Source organism: Trachurus japonicus, chromosome 18, assembly GCF_045865225.1.
Source record: "Trachurus japonicus isolate A0001 chromosome 18, Traja_1.0".
In the NCBI taxonomy this organism is placed as follows: Eukaryota; Metazoa; Chordata; class Actinopteri; order Carangiformes; family Carangidae; genus Trachurus; species Trachurus japonicus.
The window spans coordinates 14,892,082-14,902,574 of record NC_140924.1 but is presented as its reverse complement, the minus strand read 5'-3'; the positions used below and the strand labels follow the sequence as shown (position 1 = coordinate 14,902,574).

The following is a 10,493-nucleotide window of genomic DNA, read 5'->3' as shown; positions in this document are numbered from 1 at the left end:
CAATTTTACACAATCTTAATGTTTATTAGGCTATCAAAATTGTTTTGTTGTCAACAAAATGAAATTTGAATTATTTAATTAATTAATTAATTTTTATTTATTTCCTATTTATTTTTAGTTTCAAACCAGTAACAACAACTCAAATCATGACAAGATATTTTCTTGTGCCACGCCAAAAGTTTTACTTTGAAGATACAATAGTTTGACTTCCGGTATCACTCGGTATATTTGGATCTGACTTCCCGTAGCTTCCTGTCGTCCAGCCTGGAAGTCGTACGGGAGCGTGTGTTAGTTTGATTCTCACTCGGGCGTCGAATTGGCGGGCGGTGCTTAGTGTTACTACGACCTATTCCGCTTTGAGATTTGAGAGTCATTTCCAATTTTACACAATAAGTCAAAACGAGTGATCCATGAAATTGAGTAGGTCTATTACTGCTGGATTTAGGCAATAGGAAGGTTCACCAGAGAGAAAGATCTGCTCCAGATTGAACAAACAAACACCACCTGGAAAGAGGACATTAGCCAAACAATTAATTATCATCAGTCTTCAGATAGCAAACATTTAATTGTCATCAAGCCACTATAGTACAGTAGCCTATAAGTACAAGCCTATTTTATATTGTCTGAAGTTATTCTTGGACCTTTTTTATTATAGCTAACTCTAACTTTGTTTGGGTAGAAAAATAAAAACACTAATGGAGGGTCAAAGGAATATAATAATAAGATAAAAGGCTTTTTTTTTTTTTTTTTACTTTTAAATCACATGAAAATGAAATTGACCAATATGAGGTCACTGTTGTGTGATTTTTGAGTTGAGCTTTAGAGATGGGCCTACTTAAAGTTACTGGCCTGGCCCAACCAAGGCCTGGGGTCAGGTAGAAGCAGTGGCAACCAGACTGGGGCAGAATATCTAAAGTCTACTTCCAACAATTTATAATTTTGACTCTAAAGTCCAACGCCGTGATTCATCAGCATTTCAACAATGACTAAAAAAGGTCACAATTTCAACTTAAAACTAAAAGTCATTTAGGATTAGGCTACCTTTAATTTTCAATCAAGCAAGTGTGGGCTTATTATGTTAAAATTGATGCTTATAGTTTTCTTTCCTCTGCTTTATAGAAATTTTAAATTGGAAAAAAAAAAAAAAAAAAAATTTACAGTCACATGTTGGTCAATTTCTTTAATATGCCAGTTGACAATCTTAAACTTTAGTGATCTTGTTGGATCAGAGGAGGCTGAGGATGAACAAATCCAGTCTGGAAAGAGGATCCCACTTCAGGCTATAGTCTCATATTCGAGGGGATGGTTCATAGTCTGCATCCTCCCTCCCTCCCTCCCTCCCTCTCTGTCTGTTTGCGCTCTGTCCACAGTCAGTTTCATCTGTCCTCCTCAGTGCGTGCGGACCGGGGCAGGCCACCTCTCCTCTCCTCTCCACCAACAGTCAGTCAAACAGCTGCAGGATAAAAACTTTCCCAGGAAAAAAAAACAACAACTTTGCACTGGATACTTGGATTTTTTACAATACTGGGGCTTAAGAGGAGAAACCACTTTATTTTCCTGCAGAGATTTTAAAACGCAACAGAAGCAGCTGTAGGATACACCAGGACATCCAGGATAATCAAACCATGGGAACGCCGGAGTGAGCGCTCCTCTTCGGGGCGGAGGGGTCTGCTGCTGCCGCTGCTGCTGGTGCTGGTGCTGGGGGGTTGGTGGGTTTTTGTTTTCCCAGGCGGAGCAGGGCTGATCCCGGGGGCAGAGGGGAGCTAAATGCGGCTGACTGGCGACCCTGCACCGGGAACCATGAACAGCAGCGGGTCTGGTAGTAACTTTCTGCTGGTCCCCATACCGGAGTATCCCCTGCTGGACTGTGTGCCCAACAAGACGGTGAAGATCGTGGTGCTGGGGGCGAGCAACGTCGGGAAAACCGGTATGAAGAAGACACATCTACATTATTAACTGTGCAACTCACATTTAAATGAATGGAGGAAGTTTTTTTTATGTAGGCTTTTAATGGTGACTTTGATTTCCTGCATCTCAATATGATAATCACTCATCATATTGTTATGAGAATATCTATGCGATTTATTTGCATGATTCAAACAGAAATACTGATGGAAGCTGAAAGTAAAATAGTAAAAATGATGGAGATGAATTATCCATCCTGAACAGCAGGGGGCGACAATTCGCACTTTACTTGATTTAGCAGATAAAATCTTAAAATTTCATATAGTTTATTATAGTTTAGCATTTTTCTTATATTGAGCTAATTAGAATATCCATGAAAGTCTTCATACTTTATGAAATAGTTATAGTTTTCTGTGTGAAATTTTATTTTGAAAAGTAACTAATGTCAAATTAAATCTACCCCACATTTATATTTCTCTATAAAGTGGGTAATCTCTGAAGTGTAACCTACTCACTCACAGTAGATGATGCAACCAGATTAGTTGTTTTTCACCTCTAAATATAACCCACAGTAGGCTATGATCTAATTTTATTTTGAAAGAAGAGAAGCCACTGTGCAAAGATGGCACACACACATCAAACTGTAATAGAAAGACAGAGGTAGTAATTAAGTACTATTGGCATGACCTAGAAAAACAACAACAACAAATATTCAACAGAGTCAAAGAAAGCTGAAGAAAACAAAAGTTAATGTCGATGTTTGAGTGTTTATGTGACAGAACATGACGCCAAAAAAAACCAAAAAAAAGGGAAGACGTCCAGGAGATGAGGTATAACAGTGGCTGCCATAGACTAAACAGTGTGTGTGACTCTGTCTCTATACAAGTGGCTAATTTGTCAGTCTGGTGCTAAGTGAGGGATTTATAATTCATAATAAACATCGGGGGAGTTATTTAAGTGTCAGTGTCTGAATTACCAACAGTCTGACAGTGTGTTTTGTTTTGTCTTTTAAGATCAGTTATGACTGTAAGAGCACAGGCATCTACCAGCAGGCAGGGAAGAGGGAAGGGGCTAATTAAAGTCATTATGTCATCAAGTTGCATTATGGTACTTGTAAGATCACTGTAGTTTGAATGAACCAATAGACTCCATCATTTATTTACTTATATGAACTCATATCCTCACATGTTTCTTTATATATTCTGATATATAGGTCTATAAGGACATATGTACTATATCATGGGTATTTGCATATGCATACATTTGACTTTATTTTGATCTTTATCTGGATAATCCACCTAATATTCTCTATTCTTTGAAGGAGCCACTGAAACTCAACATAAGTACCTGATTGCTTATTTTCCAGCTTCATACAAGTCCAATTCTTCAATGTGTCAAATCACCGATGTCCTCTAATGCTCTAAAAGTCACAGATTTTACTGAAACTAATGGGCGATTCTGCATGAAACTGGGCAGAGAACAATCTGTGAGACTCGTGCCCAGAAGTTAAATAACAGTGATAGATGAGGCAATCGTTTATCAGTAAAAGATGACGAATGTTGGGTTGCGCCATCAGATTCTCAGTATTGATGGATCATTTTCCCTGTTCAGAGTCCTTGGCCTGTTTGTTCAGCTCGTGTTTTTGCTGTAAAAGTCCAAAAAATCAAACAGGGCTGGGGAAAAGGGAAATTCCAGTCAACAACAGTTGCTTGGAGCAAATATTTCAGTATAGAGGTCAGATTTTATATCACACGAGCTGCAGTACGCCTCGATCTCGTTCTCTCTAAACAGTCCCTGAGATGACACTGATTATTTACAGAAATGTGATCTCGTTACTCCTCCGCTGTGGTATTTCCTCCCACTTTGTTGTGACACATTTGAAACTCCTCTGATTCAGACTCCTTGATCTTGTTTTTTTGTTTTTCAGCTCTGATCGTCAGGTTTCTGACCAAGAGGTTCATTGGGGATTATGAAGCAAACACAGGTGAGTTTAAATCTCTCTTCTCTCTTAGACAAACCCAAATACTGATCCCCCTCTTTCATTCACCTGTTGACTCATCCACCCGTCCACCTGTCTCTCTCTTTCGGTCTCCGTAGGGGCGCTCTACTCCAGAAAGGTCACGCTGGATGGGGAGGAAGTGTCACTTCAGATCCAGGATACACCCTGCGTCGCTCTCCAGGTAACTCATGGAAACGCAGCGACAGAAGGCCGTGCTTCCATCCCAGAGGTTTCAAGGGCTGCATGAAATAGAAATGACAGATGGAAGCAGCAACAGCAGCTTGAAAAGACTATAAATGTGCAATCGTAATAGAATAGGCTATACATTGACATCTCATGAGGATCTTTATGATACTGCAACTGAAGCCTAAAATCTGCAGATATGGAGAAACTTGATACCTCCAGGGTCATGGTGTTAACTTCCGTGTGAAGTTAATAAGGCTCCAAACAAGCCAAGTGCGGTGCTTTAATACTTCTTAATCCTTTCAAAGGGTTTTTCATCTCCAATCTAGGCTGAGTGCTATGGGAAACAGTTAGTAATACTGAGTTTCCAGTTTGTTTTTTCACTCTCTGGCTCTGCAGGAGCACAGGTTTGCTCTGGAGTGAAGAGATAACTTGCAACCTTGCTAGCTGCAGCTTAAGTTAATGTATTCATGTTTTTATCCGTCTTGTAAAAGCTTAAATATTGGATATTTTTGTCTGAGAGCATATGTAAATAATTATCTTTGCCAATTATCTACATTCGCTACCATTCATCGAGGACTTTCTCGGCTAATTTTAGCTTTAGCTTTAGTTTTGATACAGTGGCATTTAGGCTACTGGCTTTATGTAGGTGGAGCTGCACACGACAGCGCTAGATCAAATGACACCTTTAAATTGTCATACTTGTATTTTAAACGAAAATATTTATTTGTTGTTTTTGGCTTTGGGCTTGTTCACTTTCCCATTGCCATGACCACGCCACATTTCAGACTTTTTGGGGTTGTTGTTTGCAACAGCTAGCCTAACCCTAGTGGGTTGGAGTTTAGGTTATTAAAATGATAAATGAACCTAATTAATCTTAATTTCTTGTATTCAAATGTACTATTTTTCATTTTTTGACCAATTGCTGGACTTTGTATTTACATTGGGCGACAAAATATGAAATTTGAATCTTTAACTGATGAGGTGGGTGAAAAAGTTCAAGAAGCAGAGGCTGTCATGGCTGCTTTATGGCTACAAGCTGAAACAAACCCTTCCTCCCCCCCTTTTTTTTTTATCTCAAAACAATGTCAGGAATGTATTTGAAGTAAGAGGAAGTGACCTTAGAGAACATCTCCTCGCTCATCATGATGAGCGTAATGGGTGCAACGTGCCACACGGCTCACCCTGCCCGACGTCGGCAGTCTGTTTACCAGACCAGGCCTGGGAGCTGCTCATTTCCTTACGCTGAGGGGAGATAACTTGAGGAGGTCCATCCTGGCAGGATGGAGGAGGAGGAGGAGGAGGATGATGATGGTGACCGGCATTCAGAGATTAGAGGAAATTAATTGGTGTTCAAGAGGCCGAGAAAGAGGTGGAGAAGTTACTGAGCTTCTGATGGGAGGTTGTTAAAAACTGCAAGCTGGACAGATCTCCGTTTTAAAATGAGACTCTGGACTCAGAAAAGTGTCAAATTTTAACATTGTTGACTGAAAATATGATCAGAAATGAGTGGAAAGAGTTGCTCAACTCGATGTTTCATTGCTCCTTGATTGATAAGTGGGTGTCAGTCTCAGCTCTGATCTCACTACTGTTCATCTTTGTTCTTCAGGATGATGCGGAGGGCCTGTACTGCCAGGAGCAGATCAACAGGTCAGGCTTCAACCAGTATTATCTGAATATTAATCGATCAATAATATCTGGTGATAACTGTGTTATAACTGGACTTGCAGGTCGATCTACTGGGCGGACGGCTACGTGCTGGTTTTCTCCATCACGGACCACAACAGCTACCGAACCATCCAGCCGCTCTACCAACACGTCAGACGCATCCACCCCTCTGGAAACATTCCTGTTATACTGGTCAGTCTTTTGGGGTTTTATTTATTTAGTTAATTAGGAATATTTGATGATTAGCTCTTCTTTAAACGTCCGTATTATCCATATGAATTGCATCAGCGTTTAGCATGCCGCGGTCTGGTCGGCTCTCTTCTTCCTGGGACAGACAATAGCCGTAACCTACTAACCCTAATCCCTATTGTGTAATCTCTACTATAATGATAATCTGTAATCTCATGCAGGTTGGCAACAAGAGCGACCTGCTCCGTGCCCGACAAGTGCCTGCAGACGAAGGCGAGACGTTAGCAGCCTCGTTAGGTGGGTTTCTCTCCTCTTCATCCTCTTCTTCCTCCTATTACTTGATTTGAAATGAGACCGGACTGAACCAAAGACTTGATTTAGGAATTTGGAGCTGTTTTTTTCTGTTAAATGTCTCAAAAACTACTGAATGAATCGGCACCATATTACAAAATGAACAATCATGGTACCCAGAAGATGAACCGTGATTACTTCCATCCATTTCCTGATTTGTCCTTTACCACCACCCGCACAGTTTTCACTTCTTCCAATGAAACATCTCAAAATCAATTTTAATAAATTGGCACATTTACATCCATATCCCAATAAAAATGATCTCAATCCACTCGCACCACCAGCGAGTTTGAGCGTCAGCCATCAGTCTCGTTCCAACATCACTTATCTTAGTGAATCAACAATGTGAAACGTTTTTGTGTGTCTAACCTATATGTTGCGCGCTGCCTAATGAATGAGGAATGCTGCTGGGAGTTATCAGGAAGATAAGTCTCTGATCTGAGTGTCGGCTGTGCTCACAGGAGGAGTTTACTTCGAGGCCTCGGCCAGAGAGAACCACGAGGGAGTCCACACCGCCTTCCTACATCTCTGTCAGGAGGTGGGACTTTTATTTCTTAATAATATTTATAGAAAGATACCAGGATGCTGTGTACAAACTTCAGGGATTTTCATTTCCTGTGGGATCTGTGGTTACAGGACATTTCCCACTGATGCCCAGAGTCACCAACTAATACAAACATACCACAAAGAGATACCGGCCCGTAATAGACTGTTCTGTGTATTTGTTTTTCTCTCTGGAGTTATAGGTCATTTCGCCCAGAGGCCCAGTACATATGAGTGTGTTTGAGTCGTCTGTTTCCTTTCTGGTACTTTAAAGAGCAGGTTCTCTGAAACTTTGTTGTGTTTAATGTCCACATTTTAAGGCCCTTTTCTTTTATTACCACAGCTTTTGTTGTGATTCAATGGTTGTGTGAAATTCCAGTTGGTTTAATAAAAAGTAGCTATCAAACTAGCTGGAATCGTCATCAGCTCTTTGGAGCATTTTAGCATCTTTTTTAGCCCATTGTTTTGGTTTTCGGGCTCAATACTCAATACTCAGCTGCTGTCGCATTAAACCTCTGATGAACGCGCTGTGCACGACTTTTACAGCAGACAAACATAGGTAGCAGATAGCATAGTGGAGCAGTTAGAAACTTAACAGCCATGTTTTATATTAGGAGATGGTGGAGACCAAAACGTAGCAAAAAGTAAAGTTACTTTTGGTTATATTATTCAGATCAAAACATATTTCTGGGTATTTTCTAACCCACATTCACTATAGCAACTTCCGTTTTGTCAAGAAATAATTTAATGCAGCTTTCAAAGACACAACACATCCTGGTCACTGTCTGTTTGAACTCTCCTCTGGCAGAAGATACAGGACAATTAAAGCCACCACAAACAGATTTAAGAACAGTTTTTACCCCAAAGCACTGATTGCACTTAATGCTGAGTGGTTAATGTGTGTTTTATGTTTTTTAAATGTTTTTATGATTTTTTGCACTGCAGGAGATGCACTTTCAATTTCGTTGTTGTGAAAATGACAATGACAATAAAAATATCTACCTATCAAAAGTATCTATCTATCTAAACTCTTTGATTCTGTAGCATTAAAAAGAAAGACCTCGCTTTTGTTTTCCTCAACTATATTTGACTTTTTCGCAGGTCACTTTGATCACTGACCTTTCTCTCTCTCTCTCTCTTGTCCAGGTGATCCGAGCGCTGGGTGGAGGTAACGGGGAGAAGAGGAGAGGAGGCCTCCACCTGGCCAGACCCAAATCTCCCAACATGCAGGAGCTGAAGAGGAGGTTCAGGCAGGTCCTCTCCTCCAAGGTCAAGTCAGCCACCACTCTTTGATCACAGGATGGGACCCCCAACCTCCCCCTTCCTCAAAAACTAAAAAAAAAAGATACAAATGACGGAGATAAAGAGCTTCCTTGGAAAATAAAAGTTGTGGTTGGAGAAACATGACAAGAGGACCTCAAAGGGCAGAAGTAATCGTCCTCAGATGGACGGATAAAGACAAAAAGCTTCCTGGCAGCTGAGCTCTTCTCTCTCTCTCCCTCTGCTTTGGACGAGAGTCAAACACGGTCAACGCGACCTCTTCCCAGGCTCGAGTGCCATCAGGATGCTGCTCCAAGTGGACATGGTCAGAGACTGTTACACAAACAGCGTGGGTTGTGTCGGGGGACCTGGAGTTTTCACCATGACGGACGCTGAATGTGTCGACAAAGTCAAAGAAAAGCAAAAGTTGCTCGTCACGTCAAGTCCGAACATTTCCTTTTTCATTTACGTTGGTTTTAAAAACTGTTTTTAACTTTCTTTACGGAGCTAAATGATTTATTTTTTTGTATAATTCAGGTTCATTCAGTCGTGTGAAACTGTGGACGCCATATCTCAACTTTGCTGATACCAAATAAATGAAACTAAAGTCTTCGACTTCGCTGTTGCAGTTTTGAATCAGAAAGTCTGAAACAAAACAGGAAACGACCCCAAGACGCAAGAGTTCAAGGCCATACAGCGAGACGAATGCTGACATATGACAGCAGGAAATGAAGGGGGGTTCGAATCTTGATATATATGGAAAACTATTGCTGCCATAATTACATTATTGAATATCTGATTTTACTAAATATGTAATAAATATATTACAGACTGTTTAATAAAACTGCCTAAATTAAACTTAAATGACAGATTTTCTATGCTGTCATTTGGCAGTAGCAAAAAATGGGACATAATTCAAATTCATATATTCACATTCAAATTCCAGCAAAAAAAAATATTTTCATGTTTTGAAGTCATATTGTCTGACAGTTTGAAAATAAAGTCTCACAGTTTCATTATCACTGTGGCAGGCTCATACTCAGAAATTGAATATGTTATGATAATATTGGCGGCCACAGTCTTCCGTACAATTCGGCTACTCCGTGTGTTTTCAGCTGCTGTAAACACTGGAGACAGTTCATGTTTTCCTAAAGTAACAGAGAGTGACATCAGATTTTGTTGTGTCACCGAAAACTTCGTTACAAAGTGGCGACGAGACGGGACGCCAAACCTCTGTCCAATAAACAATGTGTTGGAGAGTCCATGTGGCTCTCATTTACAGGCCCCGGCTCGCTCGTGACCGTGAAGCTTTTTCCACTATAGCTCAAACCCCCGAGACTCCAAACTGAGAATATTTCATTGTATTGTTTTAAACAAAGGTTTTAGTGTTGTGTTGAGTTGAGTTAGTGCTGCTCTACAGGATTTTTCTGTTCCCAACAAGAGACACAGCTTCTTTCCTCAGAGGCAACGTGTTGAGTTTGTATCATAGCAGAGCTGATGTAGATATAAGATATAGTCTGAGTGTGTGTGTGGTGTGTGTGTTTTGTGCTGTTCTCATGACCTCTCTTCTCATAGACACACACACAAAATTCCCAGTAAAGACAAATTCCTCAGCATCTGGAATTTCTTTCTTGGTCACTGAACCACCACTCTAACCCTTCTACACACACACACACACACACACACACACACACTGCTGACCCCATCTCGTGACCTTCTGCCCTTTGACCTTCTGAAAGCAGCAGGGCTCCATCAGAGTCTGGAAAAAAAAAAAAAAAGATGAGATGAAGCCAGCCGACTCGCTCGCTGTGTATCGAGATGAAAATCCTGTGATGGTCTTTGACAAATGCCAAGACAAAAATAACGTGCACATGAAAGAGTGTGTGTGTGTGTGTGTGTGTGTGTGTGTGTGTGTTTGTGTGAGTGTGTGCGTCAGTTAGTGAAAGAGAGAGACAGACAGACAGAGAGAAAGAGAAGTTCACATAATTTTCAGCTACTTTATGTCCAATTTCCTCTTGTGTTTTCTTTAGAGACCCTAACTTTGCTTCACACACACACACACACACACACACACACACACACACACACACACACACACACACACACACACACACACACACACACACACACACACACACACACACACGTTCCTAAAGACTTCTTTCCTGTGTGCCACTGGAACAAGTGCTCCTACTTTCTTTAAAAGAGCGATGAATTCCTCCCTTTTTTCCCCTGGAGCTGGCAATAGCGTAACTTGCTTTAAATGAGAGTTTATTTGATAGATGAAGAGTTAATGTGACATTTATGAGGCTGGATTTAGAAAACTGAGCCTCTACTACATGTTCCCTTTTTCGGTAAGGACTTAAGGAAGCCTAAGTGAACTTCTGGGTTCTGA

At 40.7% G+C, this 10,493-nt stretch overlaps 1 protein-coding gene across 1 annotated transcript; it reads left to right on the top strand.

The window, feature by feature from the left end:
* Positions 1-1,362: 1,362 nt before the first annotated feature.
* rasl11a (RAS-like, family 11, member A) lies at positions 1,363-8,709 on the top strand. Its single transcript, XM_085758934.1, has 8 exons — positions 1,363-1,927; positions 3,833-3,889; positions 4,003-4,085; positions 5,697-5,737; positions 5,818-5,947; positions 6,166-6,241; positions 6,757-6,833; positions 7,985-8,709. The coding sequence occupies exons 1-8, from the start codon at positions 1,768-1,770 to the stop codon at positions 8,129-8,131; spliced, it is 771 nt and encodes a 256-aa protein (XP_085615060.1). The 5' UTR covers positions 1,363-1,767; the 3' UTR covers positions 8,132-8,709.
* Positions 8,710-10,493: the final 1,784 nt, after the last annotated feature.